Source organism: Phaethon aethereus (genome assembly GCF_964289735.1).
Source record: "Phaethon aethereus genome assembly, chromosome: 5".
NCBI classification, from domain to species: domain Eukaryota; kingdom Metazoa; phylum Chordata; class Aves; order Phaethontiformes; family Phaethontidae; genus Phaethon; species Phaethon aethereus.
Window position 1 is genome coordinate 27,249,302 of NC_138579.1, and position 24,547 is coordinate 27,273,848.

At 44.7% G+C, this 24,547-nt stretch overlaps 2 protein-coding genes across 2 annotated transcripts; one reads left to right on the forward strand and one right to left on the reverse strand.

Annotated features, from left to right (window-relative positions):
* Window positions 1-348: 348 nt before the first annotated feature.
* Window positions 349-4,461, reverse strand: FCF1 (FCF1 rRNA-processing protein; the record flags this gene model as incomplete). The annotated part of the gene is made up of 7 exons (XM_082001071.1): window positions 4,397-4,461; window positions 4,168-4,239; window positions 3,756-3,904; window positions 3,250-3,322; window positions 2,238-2,325; window positions 1,685-1,779; window positions 349-397 (listed from the first exon to the last, which is right to left on the reverse strand). Exons 1-7 carry the CDS (start codon window positions 4,429-4,431, stop codon window positions 349-351), a joined length of 561 nt encoding a protein of 186 aa, XP_081857197.1. The 5' UTR covers window positions 4,432-4,461.
* AREL1 (apoptosis resistant E3 ubiquitin protein ligase 1) lies at window positions 4,430-24,112 on the forward strand (the record flags this gene model as incomplete). The annotated part of the gene is made up of 21 exons (XM_082000140.1): window positions 4,430-4,491; window positions 8,168-8,250; window positions 9,277-9,354; window positions 10,519-10,578; window positions 11,237-11,463; window positions 13,112-13,349; window positions 14,337-14,506; window positions 14,585-14,765; window positions 15,446-15,693; window positions 17,449-17,526; window positions 18,035-18,176; window positions 18,582-18,703; window positions 20,436-20,511; window positions 20,888-20,997; window positions 21,532-21,711; window positions 21,869-21,994; window positions 22,195-22,324; window positions 22,411-22,469; window positions 22,566-22,655; window positions 23,647-23,822; window positions 24,010-24,112. 21 exons carry the CDS (start codon window positions 4,430-4,432, stop codon window positions 24,110-24,112), a joined length of 2,739 nt encoding a protein of 912 aa, XP_081856266.1.
* Window positions 24,113-24,547: the final 435 nt, after the last annotated feature.

A 24,547-nucleotide genomic window follows, 5' to 3' on the forward strand; every position in this document is an offset into this window, starting at 1 on the left:
TTCATTCTCAGCCAGGGTTGCATCACCAATATTTAATTCGGAGTGGTGAAATAACTTTTTCCAATGATTCCAATGAAGAGGGAGTTAGGCATCTTCTGAGCACTGCCGCTCTCTCTTTCCCACATGCTTCTCCCAAGATACAGGTAATCAGGCCAAGTCAGAACAAGATGAATAAAAACAGACTCTTCCAAGTATCTTTTTCTTAGAAGATCAAGGCTATGAAGTCAGTCCAATGTCACCCACAGTCCTATGAGCAGAGTCCCAGCAAAAAAGAAAGCAGGAGGGTTGCAACCAGAAGGACCCTTATCCTGACTCAGAGTCCTGGCATCAATGGCTTGGCTGGACAGGTTAGAATCGAGGAGCTCCATAATCATCTGGCATCCTCTCAATATTGTATCTGAGAAAGAAAGAGGGAAAACCTATGAAGACAACCTATTCCACATCACTCCCCATGCAGTAACAGGCTTACAGGCAGCCTGAACAGCAAGAAGCTTTGTTGCATTTCTCTCCGCAGCTCAGATCCCCAGGACGAAACATATTAATTTCTAAAGTGAAAAGCCGTCACAAGGTTGCTGTTATCCTTCACCTCAAACTCAGAAATCGGGCATCTCAAAAAGTAAAAGTCACCATCTCCAGAGAAGGAAAAAGATGGTGTTTTTGCAAGATGTGACTTAGGAGTTAAGGGCAGACTACCAGAAAGAATAAAACTTTGGCCATTCAACTTATGATTCATGGCCACAGTGAATAAAGGGCAAAGATGTTTTGAGAGAAAAATCTTCTGAGCCGTGTTCTAATTATAGATCAGTTCAGACTTTACATACTTATAACAATCACCCTCCTCATTTCTGACATACTGCTCTGTCTGCATGTTAGTAGACTCATTGTCTCCACTGCTAGCACAACTGCCTCCCATCAGAAGTCTTCAGCCCTTTTCTCTCCATGTCCTGACTTCTTCCTTTACCATCCTACCAAACAAATCTACCACCGTGTGAAACAATTTGGCATAGGTTCTATGCACGATAAATCCTCTGGGGTCTACATTATGCAGAAGAAATATTAAAACACTGGATATGACAAACAAAGGAGAGTAAAGTCTTCTTAGTCTAGGCTTTATGAGCACTTCGGAAGGAACAGGAAATTAATTTAAGCAAATATTTTTGCAGTAGATCACTGGTCCTATTGCATATTAAAAAATAATAATAATAAAATGAGCCAGTACTTGCAGATACTGGAAAAATCTGTTGCATTGAAATTGCTGCACTAGCATCCTTCCAAGTTGGTTTGGTTTTTATCTAAGCAGCAAATTCAATCTCTTAGCTGACGGTACACAAAGCTACCCAATAGAATATGGAACAAGAATGGTTCTTTTCCTCAAGAACCTGTAGAATATACTTGCCTGGTAGTCCTGCTGCTGCTGGTAAGCAAAACTGGTCTATGTAAACACTGGCCTCAAGGCAACTAGTTTTCCAGGTAAAAGCAAGTGAACATGTAGACTGCAGTAAAAGTGGGTCTGTGACCAGTCTCTTCCCAGCAGCAGCTGTACTTTTATTTTCGTGCAAATGCTAGGCCCTTTACTGCAACCTGCACTACAGACGATGCAGGAGAGAAGAAGTACGTGGTGACAGAGTCCCTGTCAGACAAGGATTCTGCCAGGCAGTGTTCCTCCCTGTCAGAGGTCCCTTACCTGTGCCTGGAAATATACATTATAGGCACTCCAGGGATTTTTCGTATTCTCCTCTTGAGCTCTTTATCCACTGTGGCCACAATGTAACATTTGTGCTGCAAAAAAAGAGGCCAGTCAGATTCAACACCAGATCCAATGCGCAGAAAGGAGACAAAGCTGAGCAAAAGCTTCTATTCAGTGAGCTCATTTAACACGTCTTGTATGGCTATGAGTCCTTAGCGAGGCATTACTAGGACTTGTACAGAATTCTACAGCAGACTAGTAACATCATTCTGCTCATCAAAATATGGACTCGTAGAAATATTCAAAGTCTGTCCAGCCTTCCCAGCAGACAGCTTTCCCATCCCAAGTGCTTCTTGATGCCATCCTATACAACAAGAATGCTCAGGGAAGACTATACCTTGCTTCAAATAAAATTGTGCTAGGGACTGAAACTGCCCCTTAGTGAGATTTTACAGTTACTTTGTGGGAAATTTAAGTCATCAGTAACTAGGAGGGTTCAGGAATCTTTAGTATCTTAGCACAGCATAGAAAATTTCAGAAACAGAAATACCTGAGTGACCCTCTGTACCAAGCAGTCGTCTGCATAGGTTCCTTTATGCATACATGGCAAGCGTTCAAACCGAGGGTCCTTGGCAATTCTGTGGGGACATAAGGCAGCATCACAGCAATTAGACCAGACTCTACACAGTATGGAGGAACAGGAATGCCCCTTTCTGTGATCTGCAGCACTTTATTCTCAAAATAAGGGATGAAGTGATAGAGCGAATGGTATACAACAGTCAATTGAAACGAGGAGCAAAAGAATGCATTTTCTCTGGATAATTATTATAGGTTAAGTATTTCTTAGTACTTGTTAGTCAGATTCAAGATCCCTACAATGTTAGGGTCTTGCCTAACACAGTAAGTTGAAACAAGATATCTGTGGGAAGAACTAGAACTTCTGGTATCTGATAGTTCGTACAATGCATACAGGAGCACTTCACCTGCTCTCTAAAGGGGAACATCAAAGCTCTTTAGAGGATGCACTCAGACACTTTACAACACAACAGGCCGAAAAAAAAAAAGTAAAGAACAATACATTTGACTGGTACACCTGGAAAGCACAAAATACATTCAACTAGTTTTGTACAGATCACACAATAACCTGGCTCTAGGTTATCAGTACATGCAACCTACTCCTGCAGGAATAACATGAGACATAAGTGAAAGGTGCCATAAGACTTGGGTCACTTCTTTATTTTTAGAAATGTCTATAATTAAAAAAAATAATCTATATGTATTTTAAGAAACAGGAGGAATTGGCATTTTGAAAGTCTTACAGGAGAAAAAGATTTACAGATCAGTATTGTGCACTCATACCTAGCATTTAGTTTCTCAAAAAATAATCTGAAACTTGAACCATTGTACTGATCTCATACAGACAGAGAAATAAAACCAAGCTCAGGGCTTTGCAACAACCTAACCACCCTCTAATGCAAAAGCAACATCATGGAAAGTGCTTTTCATTTATTTATACTAAAACATTTAAGTTCTAGAAATGGAGAAGAACACCCTGCACCTACCTTAACGCCACACGGTACTTCTGTCCTAACTTCTCAATTTCACCCATTACACAATCTGTGATACATGGAATACCTACATGCAAAAAAAGCCTGTATTAAACCAAGCAGTATTGCCTCACAGACCCCTACATATTATTGCCCACATGCCCAGGAACTATCATGGAACTCTATAATATATTACTTACAGTTTTAAACTTATGAAAAGTGATAAGGTTGCAAAGTGATGAAATGTAGAGCCAGTGAGTTTGAGCACGCTATGGTAATTTTAGATTTTTAAGTTACTAATGCTTTACCTCTGTTGAGATTAGCGTTTAAGGCTGCTGTTTGACTGAAACCAGAGACAGTTCCCGGGTTACCATAGCCATGAACAATGAGCTTGATGATTATACCACATATCCTTTTTTCAAGATTTCTGTTATCCTCAGCTAGTGGCATGAGGCTGATAAAGCACATCACGAGCACACCGTGGCACTACATGGTCCAGAAGAAGTGATGCAAACACTCACACTTGGCATAGAGACAGTCCATCATTGACTGCACTAGGTCCAGCTTGGCCTTGATGGAGAAGTTGATGAAGTTGGTGTCAACCAGGATGTGATAAGGGGGGCCCAACTGTGTATTATACTGGAAGAACAAGCAAGAAGGGTGCTGGGGGCTGCCAAGAAGACAAAGAATTCAAATCAGTTAATTGCAATTAGCAACATATCCAATCCTACAACTTGCACAGAATGAAAGAAGGATAATGAGCAAAAACAACAGAAGGCAGCGTGGGATGGTGACCCGCCAGGCCGCCCAATCCCAATCCCTTGGTTTGGGGCACTGTCTCCTACTCTGGCAGTTTTGCTCAGAAACACCCTTAGCTGCAGCCTGTAGCGTGGCCGGCGGGCCCTCCCTCCTCAGAGCCTCGGCAGCACTTACACCTCCCGCTCCTTGATGGCACTTGGGTCCTCCTTCTTCTTCGCGGGGGCTTTCGCCCGATCCTTCTCGTTACTGCAAGGAAACACAGGGGCACTCCTGGGGGGGTGGCGACAGGGCAGGGCGGCCAGCGGCGGAGAGGCCTGGGCCGGGAGCCCCTTCCGAAGGGGACAGGGGGACGGCCTGCTCCGCGTCGCCGCCCGGGACCGGGCCCCGCCGCAGCCACACTCACATGCGCTGGTCCCGGAGGCTGATCATGCGCTTCATGACGGCATACTTCCGCGCCTTCTTCTGCTTCCCCTGCGAGGAGAGGGACACGCAGCCACGGTGAGCTGAGGGGAGACCCCGGCCCGACCCCCCCGACCCGCGCCCGGCTCACCATACTGCTTGCTGCCGCCGCCACCGCCGCCGCCGCCGCCACTACTTCCGGTGCCGCCACGACGCGTCACCGCACGCCCGCCCCGCCGGGAAGGTCCGGGAGTGGCGTCAGTTCCGCCCGTCCAGCACGGGGCAGTGGGAGCCCGCGCTCGTCGCGTGCAGCAGGGGGCCCGGCGTCGCGGCCGCCGCCGGAGCCCTCGGTAACGGCGCTCCTCGCCCCCTCCCGCGCCTCGGGGGAAAGGGGGAGGGCGGGCTCCGGCGCGGAGAGCGGGGCTCCCGGGGCGAGAGAACCGCAGCCCAGCCGCCCCGCGGTGCTCGGGCGTCTCCCCGGGGCGGCGGTAGCGGGAGGGGCGCGGGCGGCCCCGTCGCCGGCCCCGGGGCGCCCGTACCGGGGGTCGCCCCGCCGCTGCCCCGGCAGGCCCAGGGCTAGCGCGGGGGCGGGCGGGTGGCCGCCCCGGGAGGGGCCTCGGCTCCCGGTGAGCGGGAGGGGCTAGCCCTGCCTGCCCCGCGGCGGGAAGCGCGGCGGCCTCCAGCTTTCTCTTTTGGCTTGGCCGTGCCGTTTGCGCGGCGCTGTCGGTGTACCGGTGGCACGCCGGGGAGGAGGGGGAGGGCTGACGCCTGTGGAAAAAACGCGGGGTTTGGTGGCTCCGCCGAGCCCACCGCTGGTGCGGGCTGGAGGGCGAACGGTAGCGGAGCGGCTGCCCTGCTTCCCCCTTCAGCTCCGCTCTGCGGGGCTGGGAGGCTGCGGAGGCCATCAGCCCACCTCCCCGAGCTTGCTGGCCTGCTTTGAAGAATTAACGTAATGCTGGCTCTGCTGCGCTCTAGCTCGTGAGCTGCTTCATGAAAAGCAGTGGGTTGTCGTTGTCTATAGACCTTGCCAGCAGCGGTGACCTGAAATCCTAGCAAACGAGTGTGAGTTCAGCTATTCTTTCTGCAGCCATAATGGAGTAGTTCAACCCAAAATATCTTTGCTGCACATGTAAGGAAATGTTCTCAACATTCTCAGACTAGTCCCAAGCACTTGGTTTCTAGTGCCCTGTGCAGAGAAGGGTGAGAGAGGCCTCCCTGTTGTTAGCCTTTTCATGCAAGCTTCTGGGATTAGTGAGAACTTGTAGCTGTTGGTATCTTCCAAGTGCAACTGGGTTTATCTGGTGTGCTGGTGAGAAAAAGCTATGCAGCCAATGAGGTACTATGCAGGAGTGCTTTCCTGAAGCGCTGGCCTCAGTAGAACTGTGACTGAGGCTCTGAGAATGAGGAAGAACATTAAACTGAAAGGAGAATTGGGTTTGTCTGGGAAACCACAGTTGAACTTTCTGCCTGGGTGATTGTACCAGGCTTAATTGTTGGTTGAGGACGCGTAGTTGGTGGAGCTCCCCTGATGCTGCTTAAGTGGCACGAGTGGTTTGGGTGAAGGAAATAATCGAGGGGGAAGCGGGTGATCTGCTTTCCCCGTGGGTGTGTAGGGTGGCAGGTGGCTGAACGTTGTTCTGGCTTGGGAAGCAGATCTGGTGTTAAGATGAGACTGGCCTGAAAGTTCCCATCTGGCTGGCTTGCTTTGTTTGAGGAGGATGGCGGAAGCTGACAGCCCTGGTGGTGGTTCAGTTGCGATGAAAAGTCCTTAGTTTTAGGCAACTGGCAATAGCCTCCTTTTTTTTTTTCTTTTTTTTTTTTTTCCTGTTGCCAGTATTTTATTTGGCTTATGTGTAAATGCATATGACAAATTCCAGCCCTGATGAGAGAATGACTGTTTTGTATGGACGCTGGCCACTGATGTGGCGTTTGTCCTTGGCAGCTGATACTGGAGCCTGCTCTGTGCCTTTTGCACTGACTCTTCAGTCTTCTGTGGGTATATTTTAAAGTTAGGTTCCCATGGGCATTCCTGTTGTTGGTTTGTGCATGCTTTACTTAGCGTGAGAAAATAATGTGCCTTTTCACTCAAAAGAGAATTGTCACCTTGTGCGTGGCATCAGATGCACGTGCTGTTGGTGGTGGACATTTGTGTGCATGGATTGAGAGGGCGCTCTGCACAGAGATGACGGGTTCTCTCATCTTGGTTGGATGAGGTAGTATCAACCTGCAGAAAGGTTTTAAATCCATCTTGCTTCTTAATTTTGGAACTTGTCAAGGGAGAGAAGAAAGGAAGTTAAATTTATCAGTGCACCAAAAAACCCAAGAGGTACAACAGGTTTCCTAGGACCTCAGTAAATCCATTCTGTATAGCGTGCCCCCAGCCGACTTTGTAGCTGTAGCCACATGGATGTGCCATTACTGTGTTATAGTTCCTATAGTATGTGCAGCTACACTTGTGCTTCCTTCTGGAGCTTTGCACTGTGTTCTTCTGGCTTCACAGCAGCGATAATACAAACAAAATGTATTCCAATTACTGGCCTTCCTCTCCTGCTGACTTGAGAGAAGTAATGGCACTAATATGGGTTATTTTATGATTCCATGCTGTCTATCTCCATTATGCCAGTACTACTTCTTGAGTCAAACCAAGGTGAAGCTTTCCAAATCCCCATTTTCCCTGCAGATGGCAGGAGACCATTGCTTGCTCTATCCTTGGATGAAGATCGTGAAGGCCTGTCGGACAATTCAGCATTTTTTTCCCAGCCTAGCTACAATGGCACCTTATATTGCTGATTTTCAGAATTCATATCCCAGATTGTTAGCTGGCAGTTCTTAGCACAGATACTATTTTAATTTAGATCTGCATTCTGATAAGTGAGTGGCAACATACCTTGGATACCAGATACTCGCAGTGAAGTTCTTTACCCCAATGTATCCCAGCTGCAAGAGCATCCTTAAAGCTGCTGGCAGTGTGTATGCTAGAGGGAAGTTGATTGTATGACAGCCACTTCATCTCTGGCGACCACCTGACTTGGTGTCTTGTTTACCACTTCATGTAGAGATGTTGCTGTGGTGATTGAGGGACATAACTAATTCCCTATGTCCAGTGAGCTCTGAAATTCTGCAACCCAGATCAAGACAGTCAGGCTTCAATTAACTTAAAAACCCTTGTGGTTGAAATGATGGATCTTTCTCTTTTTATGCTTTTGAGAAAGAGGGTGTGTGACTTGTGGTATGCTTTACAGAAGGGAAGGAGTTATGGACTGAGGCAGAAATAGCTTTGGTAGATGAATCCACAGGGCCAGTTTTGTGTTAGTGTTCTTTTGGTGACGTGAAGAGACTGGTTCTGTAAGATGCTGGAGTGAGATCTCATAGATTCCCAAACATTGATAAGTTTCTGTGAAATTCCTCAGCTGTGTGGGGAGGAGCCACACACCTTCCACAGCCAGGCCAAGCTGGAGCCGAGTTTCAACCAGGTATTTGTAGCACATCTTGGATATGTACTGTGAAAGAACTAAAATATCGAGGAAATTGCTAGGTCTGAAATCCTTAATACACAGAGATATGAGTTTAGAAACCTGAAGCTTCATCTAGGAGAATGAAAACTTATGCCCTGGGGACTTCAACGCTGTTTGCTCACGCAGAGGAAAGAAGAAAATAGCTGAGTGGGTGGGATTTTCCTTGAGATGTGGGGGAGGAAAAGACAGTGAGAGTCTGGCTGCTTCTGCAGTGCAAAGAGCTCTGCGCAGACTTACCTGCTGGTTTTCATATGCGTTAGAAAGCCTAGTGGAAGTGTGCGAAGGCAACCAGATCTGTGTGATTATCGGGATGGAGGGAAATCAGAGACATCTGAAGAGGAAGGTAGGTGAGGGGGGCGTAAGGAGGAGGTGGCAGCTGTGGCAGTGGTATGGCAGGCAGGAGGAGCGCATCACTTGCATCCCCGGAAGAGGTGACTGTCTTTACAGACAGCTGCTGTGGTGAGCCTGGGTCTGTTCATTTCATTCTCACTACTTTATACAATTCGTGTAATGAATGAGTAGATACCCGACTGTGTGGGCTCTGCAGCTTTTCTTCTGGCGTCCGTCCTGGGTTTTGTGGGCTGCATTAATCCTTTCTGTTAGATTTTTATTTTTTTATCTCAATCCTGACAGTAAGCTGTAATTTAGTGCATAGTGCTGCTGAAATTGAAATGCCTTATGAGGATACTGGTTTCCTGAATACCTAAAAGAACAGCAGCAAAAAAAAAGAAAAAGATCTAGTTTGCTGTGGTGTCCAAGAACTTTCAAAGATTTATTTATTTTTAGACTTGACTATAAATAGCCCTCTAAATCTGGGCAAAATCAGTTTGAGAATAGTACATGACATTTTGAAGGATGTGAAGGCTTGAAGTGGTACCTCATCCTTAGCACTCCTCATGAATAGCATGCAGGTTCTTAGCTGCTCCATGAAACCCATGGGCCTGATGAAACCTATGAAGGCAGGATGTGTTCTGTTCTGTCTTGAACCTGCTAGTTTCAGGAGGTCGTACAATGAAATGAGATTGTGAAAGGTGGAGGTTAAGGATATGGTGAAGCCTCGCACCTCATCAACAGCGATATAGTTATAGCACCTCTGTTACGGATTTGACATCGAGCGATACTCTTGCACCTCTCACGTGTTTCTACTTTCATCCACAACAATGGAGGGATCTAGCTTTTTTCTCTTTTTTTCCTTTTGCAGGGAAGCTAGCAAACAACAAGCTACAGGACAACCCTTTTCCACAAAGAAGAAGAAATTGCTGTGCTCAGGTCCTTGCCTTGCAGCAGTGATTCTGTGATGCAAGTTCCAGGAGTTTCTCTTTCTGTGATAATCTTCTCTATGGCCTCGTCTTGCTGACGTTTGCCCCAGTGTTGGGCACAAAGAGGAAGGATGCTGAAGAATGGGTACCCCCTTTTTGGCTTTTAGGACATGGGCACTTGTATAAAGGTATGTGATTGCTTTTTGGCTGGAGGGGTAGAATATCTGTGGAAACCCGCAAAGGGGAATTGCTGGGCTGAAAATTCATGGCTATTGTTGGGACGAAATACCTCATTTAAGCTTTCTGCATACTGATGTCCATTGCTGCTGCTGTTGAGATGACTGATGAGTAACTCCCCTTTTGTGTTCATTTAAAAAAAAAAAAAAGCAGCTTGAATGCACAATGTAGCTTCTCACTAACTGAATGGTGACATGGCGAGCTATATTGTATGCATTAGTGTATGCCAAATTGTTTGTCTAATTGTCACGTTCCTTGCTGCTGCTCTTGTTCCATCTGTCAGCTATGTCTTATCAACCAAACAGCATGTGGTTGTTCTGGGTGCGGTCTTCTTACTACATGTTTGTTTAACAGTCCCCTCAGTGAGAACTTGATTCTAGGCTGGTGTGTCTAAAAATTGCTGTAATCTTAATAGTGTACGAAAACAAGGTTTTAGCTTGTGTGTTGATCAGCGAGAGTTTCACCAGCGAGACTCCACTTTGCTGAAGTGTGTAAGAAAATACAGATGGACTGTTTTCCAGTTGCGTTCGTACTTTCCGTAGTAGAGCTACAGGGCAAAAAATGGATTCAGCTCTGCCCTGGAAGGATTTTGTTTGTTCTGAACAAATGGGGATGGTCTTGTCCACAACTCTTTTGTTCCATAGCTTTTTCTTCTAAGGTTGCTGGATGAGGGTCAGCTTCTGTCCATTTTGATGGTGGCTCTGTGATGTGCTTTCATGGCAGACTCAAAGTTAACTTTGTGACTTGCAGAAGCTGGTAGGTGTGAGTTTGGATGAGTAGCTTTTGGCCACTGCTGTTGAAGTTGGTGATCCAGCAAAAAGTAGCTCCTTCTTGCAGTACCCAGAACCTGCTCTCACTGGTTTCTGAGGATAATATATTGTCCTTCTTATAGATCCCTAAATCTGAGTGGGAATCTGTGATGGAGGGAGAACTGTTCCTTGTAGCATGCTGTGCTGTTTGCATATTTCAGTGTTATGGAATAATGCTTTAAGGATGTCCTTGGAGAGGAAGATAGATGATCGATAGGTACTTGTCTGAAGAATCATAGACTAAATTTAGGCCAGCGTGTGTGAGGAAGAGTCATTGGACTGGACTTGGCCTATTTTGTGTTCTAGATGCAGCTGTGATCCTCGGCTGTGTGTCTCACCGAAGGGACCTGATGTTTTACATTATTGGTAAGTGAAGGAAAGGCTGCCACTGTATTTGTTGACCTCTCCGTAGGCTTTAGAAGGGTTTCTTGAAAGCCTCTGCTTTCATGTTAGTTCAGAGTCTACCTAACAAACATGAAGTTACTGTCACCCCACACTGTGCCCTCCACCTGGCAGACTTGCCTCTCCACCATTCTTCTTGTTCCTAAAGTCCTTCCATTGACCTCATTCCTAAGCCATCCCTTTACTTTCTCTTTCAAGAACTAGTGCAGGGTTGTTGCCTCTGTGATGCTTTTTAATCTAGCCTTGATGTGATGTGCAGGGCTTGTGTGGTTATATGACTGTTTCCCTTAAAGGAATCTCTGTAGTTCTAATTGCAACTCAAAGGGAATTTCATGCTTCTGTTGGGATGTCTGCTAGCTGTACCTGAGACTCTGTACCACCTTTACCTGTTTCCTCTGTTTGCGGTCATTTGCAGAGTTTTAAGGGACTTCTTATTCTCTAATCTTCTTTGTAGCATAACACAAACCATAAATGTTCACACAGTAGCTTCTGCCTTAAACACCTAATTTGCAGTTGAGTAGAATGTTATTAATAAAAGGCAGCTTGGGCTGATGCAGAGAGAATTTTAGTGCCTGACTCAGCCATGCTGCTTCAACCACCCTCTGTTCTCTCCTTGCTGCAGGTGGGATCACAGTATCTGTGGTAGCTTTCTTCTTCACCATTAAGTTCCTCTTTGAGCTTGCCGCACGTATAGTCAGCTTCCTTCAGCATGAGGACCGGGAACGCCGAGGGGAGCGAACTATTTATGACTACGTGCGAGGCAACTACCTGGATCCCCGGTCCTGCAAAATCTCCTGGGATTGGAAGGACCCCTATGAGGTGGGCCATAGTATGGCCTTCCGAGTGCATGTAAGGGAATATTTCTGTTTCCATGCGACTTTGGGGGCAGGAACAGAGGTCTGAATTAGGGATGGGCTCTTCAAATTTTTTTGGGGTGGCCAAGCTGGATGTAACTTAAGAGTAGGAAAGCTATCTGTTTGCCTTCTGCCCCCTGTGACTGTGTTGCAGAACTCTGTGAGTGCATATCTGAGGTTTGCACTCCTTAAAATCTTATCTCCCTCTCTTTAGAATCCTCTGAAGAGCCTGAGGAGACAAGGCTTGTCCTACCTACTACTCCCTTTACTGGGAAGTGAGTGGGCTGAGCCTTGCCTTCAATAGACTTGGTGCTATCTTTTGGTTGTGCAGCTGAAGTTGGGAGCATGAGAGTGGGCATTTTACCAACTCAAGAGCTGTCAAGCTTCATGGCCACTCCCTGTTCCTCCAAAATTGAGTATTATTCTGTCTGACCTGGAAAAGCCTGCCAAGACTTGTTTCCCTCCAATTCCAAAAGGCCAAGTGTAGGGGAATGGGTGAAGTATACAAAGCAGATAGGTGAGAGGCGTGAACATTGGGAGTTTGGAGCTACATGGAGAATGTTTGAATGGATTTTGCTGGGCTCATGTGCCTACCTTTCTGCACCACCTTCCTCACCCAGAAGGGTATCAAAATAAGACAGGTTCAGCTAGGTAGCCATACCCTTCCCCCTCAGGAAGGTGAGGAAAACCTTTCTGCTTGAAGGTGAGGAGTTCTAACTCCAGGGCAGTCAACGAAAAAGAGCTGAGGGGAAAGGGACTTGTTCTGTTCCTGTTTAAATTTATTCCCTTCGCCTTACTGACTCTCAGTCATGGTGGCTCCAGCGGTGTGCCCTTCCACTTCATGCTTGTCTCCCATTTGCTTAGCCCTTTATTCATCAATAGTAGCTGTTGCATGCACTGGTTTCTCTCACTGACAGGCAAGATACATACTACCTCAGGCCCCTTTTTTAGAAACAGGGAATAATAGTAACCTTTTGCTGACTCAGGCTGATTGCAGATGGCAGGTAGGATCTGGCCCACGAGCTGCTGGCTCTTGAAGAACCGTGCAGATAGGGTTCAAGGGTGTAATTCTTTCCTTGTGAGGAAGTACCGGTTGGTGTATGTTACCTTCTGACATTATCTGGCAGATCACTTCTGTGATGGAGCTGCCTGCGATTTTATTGAACACGTTGTTTTCATGCTGATGCTTCTTTATCACTACAGACTGAGTCAGCATCTTCTCCACACTGTTTTCTCTAACAAATTGGTGAGAGCTTTTGCAGAGCTCAGCTGTACAAAAACGGACAAGATCTGCTTGTTTCTCTGAAAGGATGTGACTTTGCTTTTTTCCTTTCAGTAGTGGGTTCTCTTGGTTTCTGCTCTGATATTACACTAACATTGCAGAGAAGAAATGCCTAGAGGCATGTTCTTTTCAGGACACTTACTTGAACCCCAGCACGAAAGAGAATGAGGCTGTTCAATGCCCACTTGTGCCCTGTTTGCTTGGGAGAGCACAGCCTGTGTGACAGAGCTGGCTGTTAATTTTTTTTTTTACCCTTTGCTGAGCTGGGGTTTTTGCCCTTGTTTCCCCAAGGTGACTTGCTTTCTGTTCCTCTCTGCACTGCATATTTTTGCTGACCTGGACTTCTCCATTTCCTATGCAGTTATTCTATAAAAATGGGCAACCCTTCCCTGCTCACCGGCCTGTGGGGCTGCGAGTTCACATCTGCCATGTGGAGCTAGCAATTGATATTCCTGTAACCCAGGAAGTTCTTCAGGAGCCTAATTCCAATGTGGTGAAAGTGGCCTTCACTGTGCGCAGGGCTGGGAGATACGAGATCACTGTAAAACTCGGTGGGTTGAATGTGGCCTACAGCCCCTACTACAAGGTGTTCCAGCCAGGTAAGGTCCAAGTGACCCTCTAATGACTCAAAGTAGATTTGGAGGTATTGGAGGCAGTTAGGTAAATGTGTTTCCAGCTAAAATAGGTAGGTGACAGGGAAAGGGTTACCCTTCACCATTTTCCTCTTGCCATGTGTAGATCCCAGCAGTAGACTCAGGACTAAAACATGCTTGTGACTGCCAGTACGTGGCAAAATAGAAACTGCCTTACAGAATAAGTCATTGCTGCTGCTTAAACTCCTTAACCACTTGTGTCATTTTCTCCGTTTTGTAGTAACTTCTTCGTGATCCATCTAGTAGTCAGAGAATACCTTTTGTGAAAGGATTGAGTTATTTGTATCTGAATTGGAAACGCTGCCATGATTTGACTCCTCCTCTTTTGAATACCCTACTCTATTCCTTTAAGTTCCTGGAGCTGTTGATACCTTTGATTTTACACTTCTTTAAAAACATTTCCTTTTTATTCATTTTAAATTTGTTTCCTTGTACTTTTGTGTTTTGACCCCAATTGGCATCTTTCATATTTCATGTACACGTTAATTGAAAGTACCTCTATTCTATTGCATTGTGAATAGATACAAAGCTTCCTAAGATGCCCATTCAGGAAGAGGAAGCTCAGATTTAACTCAAATACCTTCTAGACTAAAGTTTGGTAAGCAGAATTTGCAGGTTTCCTTGGATGTCAGCTGTCTTGTACTTTGTGTGTGCAGTGGGAGCAAGTTCTTGAATTGAAGGTTAGAATGGTGGAAGAAACATTCTTTAGAGGGCTGGTAACTGGGTTTGCTTTATCAGTGTTCAGTTTCTGGCCCTGTGCACCACACCATGTATTTCAGGGCTCAGATACTTTGTTTTTGGAATGTAGGGGCATAGAATGTGTTTAGATTTGATCTATTTTCAAGGGTATTGTGCCCGTAGTTGTGTCTCCTTTGCTCTTTGCAGCTGCACCTTGGAATTTGTTTGACTCTAAACTGTTGTTGTCTGCTTCAGGGATGGTGGTTCCCTCCAAAACCAAAATTGTCTGCCATTTCTCCACTCTGGTGCTGACCTGTGGACAGCAGCACACTCTGCAGATAGTTCCTAGAGATGAGTATGACAATCCCACCAGCAATTCTGTGTCCCTGATAGATGAGCACAATTACAGCCTCTCCATCCATGAGGTGAGTGCAACCTCATCCCTTGCTGCGTGACTTGAGGTGAGCTAGAGAGCCCCCTCTATTAATTTGTTTTCTGTTTAGCTGGGTCCTCAAGAAGAAGAGAGCTCGGACGTTGTGTTTGAGAAGTCTGTGGTGTCCAATCGGCAGACTTGCGAAGTGTTCTTCCGACTCACCTTGCACTGTAGGGGGTGTTTCCATGCCTGCATCTCCTATCAGAATCAGCCCATAAGCAATGGTGATTTTGACATCATTGTTCTAAGTGGTGAGTGAAGAGCTACTCACTATTCATTCTCCAGTGCTTTGCACACTCGTGTAGCAGAGCTAAATGTGGCTTCCCTGCAGGCTAGCCATGCTTAATTGCTCTAGAAATGCTAAGGTAAATGAATTTGCTGCTGACAAGGGAGATCTCTGAAGGCTGATTCTCTCTGTTCCATCAGCAGATAAAAGCACATGAGGTTTACCTTTGAGATTACGCGATTTTTATTGCTTGCTAGTACTTGGCATCTGAGCCATACCAGAAGTGAGCCGGTCGTGTATTGTATGTTAAGCTATATGGATGAAGAACACTGCATGTAACCTATGTGCTTTTTTACAATTTTATAATTCCTGGTTTCTTCAGGAGTGAGCCAGTCTGCAATGTGGCTGTCAAGTAGCTATGCCTTCAGGCTGCTGCTCTGAGAGAGAAGTTCTGTATGCCTTTTTCCTTTTTTCTTAAACCAGTCATTGTCTGAAGCCAGGACAGACAAACTGGTGTCTTGAAATCTTGTCATCCCACTCCTGGGTTCTCTATATAAGAGTTTCACTTGACCAGGTTTTCCTCTGGAGTGTAGCCTTTTCTGTAAAATCATAGTGACTAATTTGGTGGTTATTTGTGGATTCTTTACTTTTTGATTCTGGTCTCCGTTAAGATTTACACAACTCTTTTATATCCATTTCCCTCAGAGAATGAAAAGAACATCGTAGAACGCAATGTGTCCACCTCAGGTGTCAGTATTTACTTTGAAGCCTACCTTTACGATGCTCCTAGTTATACCAACACTCAGTGGCAACTTCCACCAACACACCTGAGCTCCTCACAGCGCCGTCCTTCTACTGCAACTGAGGATGAAGATGAAGATTCTCCTTCTGACAGCCAAACCCCTGAGAAAGTGAAGAAACCTAAAAAAGTATACTGCTATGTGTCACCTAAGGTAAATATCACAAAGTTATCCTTCAGTGCATGTTTAAAGTACACTGCAACTGAAGAGCTTCCTTGTGTCATATATATTAACTCCAGATTTAGGTGCCTCAGATTTGGTTAAAAAGATTTGCCTAAGGCTAGACACCAAATATGGAGCTCATGAATGAGAATAACGTTAAAATGCTCCTTGAAGTTTTAGACTCCTTGTGTCTTTCTAGGTCTGGTCCAAAGCCTACTGGGAATTTTCTTAGTGATTGTTCAATAGATTATTTTATTTGTTCAATAGATTTGTTTGTTTGCCTTGCCTTTGCTCTGGTCAAGTCAGACCTGCAATTCCCTTTCTCAGTTTCTGATACCTGTATATCAGAACTTTGAGGAAGACAATTCTCAGATTTTGTGTCTTTGTCCTGTTTCTTAAACGTTTCAGGGAAAAGAAAAGGAAAAAAAATGTTCAGAGGACAAAGGGTAAGTGTATAAGTAGAAGAAACATGATTCAATCAAGTCAAGAGAAACTGAGGATTCTCATATAGTAAGAATATGTTAATAGAAACTATTACCCCTTATTATTGCCTGTGAGCATTCAGGGAAACTAGAAAGAAAATTCCACTATATCTACTAACAAATTTAAATTCACTTTGTTAATCTATCAGTCTGAATAAATTCTGAAAAATGCAGTGATACATATCAAAGCGAAAGAACTGCCTTCCTGACAGAGAGAGAAAGAGGGCTGTGAAACAGTTATAAGATGGAGGGTGTTGCTAGATATTTCTAAATTTCTGCTGCATGCAGCTCTAGGAACGGACTTTGGGAATGAGTGCTGGGTCCTCATGAGCTCAGCATGCTTTCATCCTTTAGTATTGTTCTGGACTTTCATACTCTTTTTCTATTGCATTACCTGCTAAGGAACATCACCAGAAGTGGGTACTGTTGCAGGTTTCCCTTAGGTGCCGAAGTTGTTAATGCAATTCTGACACTTGCGTAATTGTAACCCTGGATATCTCTATATATGCCTAGAGCATCTGTCCTGTACAGTAGATAACTGTTACTATGCTCTATTTTATTTCTGTAAGGGGTTGCTGTTCATATTTGCTTTGTTTCTGGAGAAATGCTGCTTGTAATTTTTTCCAGTCATTGCAGCTAGAACAGGCTTGTGCAGGAAATGGTTTTGTGTTTTGTCTGAAGATACTAAAATTTCATCTTAGCTTGCTCTCCAGAAGATGACAGTTCCACAGTTAGTAGTTACTTGTTCTGGCAGAAATACTGAGAAGAAATTTCTGCAAATCTCCTGGATTTAGCAATTGCAAGTGCTTTTTAAAAGTTGTTTGAAATGGTTGTGGAAATTAGGGAGTAGTAGCAATGGTCCTGTTAATGTGACTTTTTCCAAAACCGTTTTTGTCAATGTATTACAATCTTGTCCTGAATTCAGCCTCTCAAGTGTACTTAATATTACCTTCCAATTAGACTGGTGATGTTCTACTGAACACAGTGGCTTACTGCTGTAAAATCTCTGTCATGATGGGATCCCACGTGCATCGTAAATGCACACAGTAAAGTCTTACTGACAAGCTGCTTGCCGTTCTGTACAGCTTTAAAGGTTTTTATGTATTGTGCCAGAAGAAGATGTCACCAAATGTTGCAAAAACCTGTCCCTGGGGTTGGAGGGAGGTCTGGCCTTAGGGATCTGTCCTGTGCCTCATGTGTTTCAGAGACAGCCCTTAACAGATGTGTGACCTTTAACATTTTTTTTTCCCTTGTGGTTACTCAGCAGTTCTCAGTGAAAGAATTTTACCTGAAGATCATTCCGTGGCGCCTTTTCACCTTTAGAGTATGTCCTGGCACAAAGGTGAGCCTCATTCCATGTAGCTGTCACGGCACCTCCGTGTTGTTAGCTTGTGGTCCTTGTAAATGACAGTCTGATTTTTCCTTTTGGAGAGAAGGGCTTCCATCCACAGAGCAACATTTTATTTCGTGAAATTGAACTCTGGAATTCCCTCTTGGTACCTAAATTCTGCTAATACTTATGAATAGGAGCCAATTGTGTCACTCCTTCCTGCCTTTTGTCCCAATGCTAGGCAAAAATCTTGATTTCTTTTGCATTTATCTTGTTTATTTTCCTCATAACCTTGCTAAAATGCTGTGACTGTGTCCACTGAAGCTCCTAGGCTAAGGTATGAAGTTTGAAGCAGCCTCCTCACTGGAGTCTGGATGCTTGAAATAGTGTTCCTGTTAAATGCATCTGCATGAGGTGTGCAGAGAGAGTCTTAGAACACAGGTGGTGTTGCTCTGTCTAGTGAACATACTGTGCCATCTGCATGATGGGTTTACCCTTTCTTGTATCATTTCACTGCTAGTTTTCATACCTTGGTCCTGACCCTGTGCACAAATTACTGACACTGGTGGTGGATGATGGGATCCAACCCCCTGTGGAGCTCAGCTGCAAGGAGAGGAACATCTTGGCAGCCACTTTCATTCGTTCTCTGCATAAAAACATAGGTAAAGGGGCGGTGAGGTGGGTACAGTAGTCAGGAAGTTGGCACTTGAGTCTGCTAGTTTCCTCAGGGAATGAAGATTGCCAGCACTGAATGACCTCTGAGAACTCTGATTCCTGGAGTCTCATGGGCTGTTCCTGTTGGTGCTTCCAGTGAATGTATTTCATCATTCCAGCTGTTCCTTTTCAGTTTGGCTTTTCTGTCAGGCTCTTTGAAAGCGCACCTGTGAGTATCTGAATGTCAGCAAGACTAACTGCAAACTGCCTTTAGAGTTCTGTCTCCATACCTTGTTGTAATAAACTCATCCTTGAGCTGTACAGCTGATCTGAGCAGTTAGTCGTAGGAATGCCTTCTAGATGTTCGAGGTGTTGACAGCTCAGGCCTGACCCAAATTTGTCGCTATTCCCAGGAGGCTCAGAGACCTTCCAGGACAAAGTGAACTTCTTTCAGCGAGAACTACGTCAGGTGCATATAAAAAGACCTCATTCGAAGGTCACGCTGAAGGTCAGCCGTCACTGTCTGCTGGAGTCGGTGAGTGTATAGGTCACTTTGCTTAAGCCCAATACTTTCTCCATTCTTTTTCTTCTGTTAGGTGTCTAAAGAAATACAAACTGGCATGTGCTAGGGCAACCATGCTAAAAATGATTAATCCTTCTGTTTTAAGGCAGATGCCAGTAGACAGCTTGAGGCAGGGGAAAAAAAAAAAATCTCAAGGTAGCTCCTCTGTGTTCAGGTTTGGTATTGTGTGAGATGCTGTGTTCTTTCTCTACAGCTGGTAAGATCAGATCAATTTCTTAAGTAATTAAGAAACTTCACCTCTGATAAATTTTTAGGGAACTTGGTGCAGAGTAAACCAAGCCCTGAGAGATGTCTAGGGTAAATGAATGCATAGCCTGTAAAAGCAGGAAATCTGCTGGTGCTATTCTGTCCCCACTTTACATTGGAACCTGAGGCCCAGAGAGACACTGTCTACGTGGACCGGATTTGGGAGCAGAACCTAGAGCTCTTGAGTCTTTCTCTACTGTTTTTCTGGTACAGAGCCATTCAGTGAGGTAAGCTGTTAAGTCAGGTGTTACTGAGCTGCATGTCTGGAACTCTTGCATTGACAGGCTTCTAGTAGTGGTTTAGTGTGATGATTAAAATATTCTGTAGAGTCCTTGAGTTAAGTCTCCACCGATGTTGACCTGAGCTGATGTGTTTCCAAAATCAAACTTAGAGTCATAATACAGTTCTTAACTGACATTCTAAATACTGTGTACACAGGACAGGCAGTTATCCTGACTTATTGCTTCCACATGTGTCTCACAACAATAATGTTATAAAGATGGAAAAGAACACTTCTGGGGAAAGCAGCAGTGTCTGGGATTTCCCTTGATTTACACTCAGTAAAATCTGTGTTTTGGAATATTTTCTGCATGTACGAGCTTGCAGTGTTTATGAGATTATGTTTCAGTTAATAGCTTGCTACAAAATTACTTCATTTCTAAACAGTATTTCCATGACTATTTTTTACCACTATTTTGGAAATTCCTGCACTGTCATGAGCACTGATGTTACAGCCTAGTAAGACAAAATAAATTAAGTGCCATAATAATAATAATAAATGTAAGCTTTAGTGTCCAGGGTTGACAGGCACAATGAATGTGACCAACGTGTTTAGCCCAGAGGTGTGACTAGCATGATGCTTTAACCTACTTGAAGATAAGCTAAGCCAAAGCTACTTGTATAACTGAGGACTGCTGTGTAGCTTTTTTAATTTTATTTAATTGGAATCCAGAATCGGGACACAGTAAGTTCTACACACTTGAAATATTTTGTTACTTTTTTGCATCGTGACTTGCTTTAAGTATGAACTCAGTCAACCCTTCAGGCTATTTTCTAATGCTCTCTGAAACATTCCTTTTTTAAATCTAACTTGTGGGCTGAGAGTGCTGTACAGAAATTGCTCCTTCCCACGGGCATTTTAATACTTTAAACAATACTGTACTGCAGCCTTGAGAGGGATATGTCTGTGCTGTGCTAAGACCTCACACTGGTTTTAAGATGAGCTGTATTTTTGTGGATAATGGAATTGGCTTCTGTGGCTTTGGAGAAATAAGAATTAGATTTTAGGAGTTCCTAATTCTCACTTTTATACTTTAGAGTACTAGACTGTTTCTTGGGTTTTGTGTTCCTTAAATTGTACATCCACATGTGCAGGATTGTGTATTAGTTACAGGGTGTCAAGCAGTAATGACTGCTCCAATTTTCTTTTTTTTTTCAGTCTTTTAAAGCAACACGAAATTTTTCTGTTTCTGACTGGAGCAAAAACTTTGAAGTGATTTTTCAGGATGAAGAAGGTGAGTTATCCGGTGAATATATTTGAGGAGGAAGTGAAAGGAATGATGGTGAAGTAGTTCAAGTCTGAAATTCTGGTTTCTTGTAGTATGTCTATCCTTTGTGGCTTCCAGAACTTTCACTTTCTCACAGATGTTAGTGTATTATCCTGCTGGTGGTATTTTATCCCTACTTTACATAGGGACCTGAGGCCCAAGTAAAAATATTAGGACTAGGTTTGGGAGCAGAACCTAGAGTTCTGGAGTTCCTGTCTACTGTTCTTTTTTTGCTGTGAAGCTGTTCACTGTGATGACCTCTCATGTCAGGTAATACTGAGCAGCATGCATGAAACTCTTGATCTGATGACCCGTGGTTGACCAAGCTTGTTTTATTTTCTAGCTCTGGACTGGGGAGGTCCACGCAGAGAGTGGTTTGAGCTCATCTGTAAGGCATTATTTGATACCACCAATCAACTCTTTACCCGCTTTAGTGATAACAACCAGGCCTTGGTGAGTCTGTAGTTCCTTTCCTGAATGCACAGAAATGTGTGCATTGACATGCTGATGGTTAAATAATGCTGCTGCTATTAAGTGGTGTGCAACCTTACCGATTTTTTTAGCTTGCCTGCACAGTCACTTCCAGTGCCTTTCTCAAAGCTTTGCTTAGTCATCTTAACCCATTCGAGTGTCAAAGAACTGGCTGGATGAAGAGCAGAGGGTGGCCAGTCAGCAGGGAAGGCTGGATTTCTGGGCAAGAGGAGGTGGCATCGGAGTGTCTTAGAGGTTTTGTTGGGTCTGAATGTTTCAGAATCCATTTCTGCTCTCATACAGCTTCTGGCCAGTGCATGTGAAACATTTTGTATTCTTCCTATGCAGGTTCAGGCATTTTGTTTCTATTGCTTGGCTTTGAGGATATTACACTAAAGCTCCTGGGGCAGCCTGAGAGACGCAGTGACTTGAACTGGTACCATACAACTGGTACAAGACTATTTGTGCTAGTCTTGTCTGGTACTTGGATATTTCATTTTGCTTCCTCTTATGCAGGTGCATCCAAATCCAGGGCGTCCGACATATTTACGACTCAAAGTGTATGAATTTGCAGGTCGCTTAGTAGGAAAGTGTCTTTATGAATCGTCTCTAGGAGGTGCTTACAAACAACTGGTTCGAGCTCGCTTCACCCGATCCTTCCTGGCTCAGATCATAGGACTTCGTATGCATTACAAGGTAAAGCTTCCCAGCCTTGTCTGAAGCCTGTATTGGTCTGGGGAGAGGTTGAACGTTGGTGTAGTACAAGTAGATCCACAGTCCTGGTTAACAATGTACGTTTGTTTTTTTCTTTTTCCTTCCTTCCATGTCCCTGTATTCTTTTTGTTTCACACAGTATTTTGAAACAGATGACCCAGAATTCTATAAATCCAAAGTTTGTTTCATACTGAACAATGATGTGAGTGAGATGGATCTGGTCTTTGCGGAAGAGAAGTATAGCAAAACAGGACAGCTGGAGAAGGTGAGGAGGGAGGCAATTCTGAAGGTGGGACAGTGTAATCCTTCTGCCTGTAGCAGGGGAGGCTGAGAACTCTGCTATGTACCCCAGAAAATTGAGCTTACTCTGGGCAGTAGCTCTTTGCTTGGGTTTATTCTGGTTGGGAGTTCAGGTCTGGGGAACGCTGCTGGTCACACTTGCTTCAAGTGTTCTTCTGTTTCCAGGTAGTGGAACTGGTGGCAGGAGGGGCTCAAGTTCCTGTGACCAATGAAAACAAAATCTTGTATCTAAATCTGCTTGCGCAGTACAGGCTGGCCAGTCAGGTTAGAGAGGAGGTGGATCACTTCCTGAAAGGTAACATGCTGTCTGCTCCCTGCTCCTTTCTGCCTTTATGTTCCAGGGGATAGCACTTGCTGCTTTTCTCTCCTCTTTTCTTCCAGGTCTTAATGAGTTAGTTCCTGAGAACCTCCTGGCTATTTTTGATGAGAATGAGCTTGAGGTAATTGCCGCCTCCCTAAGCATCTCTACCCTTTTTGTAATTTGCACAGTAGCTGTTGCCTTGTTTCTGAATTTGACTGCATCTCTTGCCTTTCAGTTGCTTATGTGCGGTACTGGAGATATCAGTGTCTGTGACTTCAAGGCACATGCTGTAGTGGTAGGAGGATCTTGGCACTTCCGTGAGAAGGTAAGTGAAAGGGTTTCTCCCTCCTGCTTACTGAAAACAGTTATTCCAACTACAGCAGAAGACAACTTAAACTGGGAACAGATTTCGTGGTTGGAAATTAGGCTTCCAGAAGGACAAACTGGAAGATTCAGGGGTCAGGAGTGGGACTGCACGCATTATGAAATAATGTTTCTCCCTAGAGAGATCCTTCAGCCTGGCTGAGTAGAGGTGATGCTTAATCAGTTACCAGCAGGTAAAAATCAACAGCAGTGGTATTTTTAACAAAATCCAACAAAGCACTAATTAAGGACAGTTTGGCAGGGAATCAGGAGGAATTGGTGGGAAATACTGCTACGGAAGTTGTTCATGGTGATATACTTATCTCCTAAGGGATGCTTGAAGATCATGATTTCAGTGGAGTGTTTGGAATTCAGTGCTGTGGTAAAGACTACTGATGTAGTAGCCTAAATTTGTACCCTGTAATTGTTCCCATCCCTCCCTGCCTTTCCCAGGGGGAGGGATATGGGAATGGTAGCAGCTTCATTTAGAAAAATAATGGAAGGTGCCAAAATGCCCAAGATGAAAAGAGATTGGGAGTACAAGCTTCTAGCTGTAAACACTGGTTTACTGGTTCCACCTTCCTGCAAAAGTACCAAAGGATGTGAAAAAGCAAAAGATTAGCATAGCGCAAGATGCAAATGAGCTTCTGCATTGTAAACCTACCTCGTTGCCTATGCAGGTATTTCTAAAAAGAAAATCTCTGTGGGGAGAGCAGAAGCATTTCTGCTTTAAGGGAAAGGACTGGTGGGAGGTAGTAGCGTGGGATATCTTTTAACTGATAATAAGAAACTATGTAATACTTGCCTCTATGTGTCACCCTGGTAAAACAATAAAAATTCTGTTAGTAAAGCACTTGCTTACAAGGGCAACTGAGTGATCTTCTTGCAACTTGCTTATATGCTTATTTGATTTGCTTGGCTGACCTGGCTTTACCTTTCCTGTTTCCTAACAGGTCATGAGGTGGTTTTGGACTGTGGTCTCCAGTTTCACACAGGAAGAGCTGGCCAGGCTCTTGCAGTTCACAACTGGCTCCTCCCAGCTGCCCCCAGGAGGGTTTGCTGCACTCTGTCCATCTTTCCAGATCATAGCAGCTCCAACTCACAGTACTTTGCCAACAGCCCACACTTGGCAAGTATCCTGGGGTTGTAGGACTTCCTGCATTGTGCTTTTGGGAATGACACCAGCTAGTTGCGGTTGGCAAGCAGTGTATAACATGTAATGTGTGTGACGCTTGTGTCAACCCATCTAAAAACAGCTGATGGGGATGGTCCCCTCTCAGATCTAGTCTGAATGGAATTTCTCTTTTGTTTTACAGTTTTAACCAGTTGTGCCTCCCTACTTATGACTCCTATGAAGAAGTGCACAAGATGCTGCAGCTAGCTATCAGCGAGGGTTGCGAGGGCTTTGGCATGCTGTGATTTCCCCTTTCCAGGAGACCACTTAGCCTCTTGGCTCTTCGTGGCAAGACCCAGGTTCAGTCCTCTGCTTTTTCTTCTTCCCTTCACATGGGTAACGGAGGCAGAGCAAAGACTCCATGTAAAGGAATTTGTCATCCAGAAGATGTCACGTGGCCTTTCCGTATCCCAAATACGTCATCAAGAGCTCATCTTTTCCTTTTGTCTCATTCTCCCTTTGGTTCAATGTGAAACAGCAAAAGGACTGTGGTGCATTCATCAAGGAGATATTGCACTTGATTTTCCTGCACCCTGTACACCCATCCTTCTGTGAGAAGGTGAAGTTCATAAGCAGAAATTAGTGAGGTGCAGGAGATCTGCTGAGCTGCCTTTATTGTAGCTCTCTGGGAGGAAGAGGGAAGACCAGCATGGAGCTCTGCTGGAAATCTGGCTCACGGG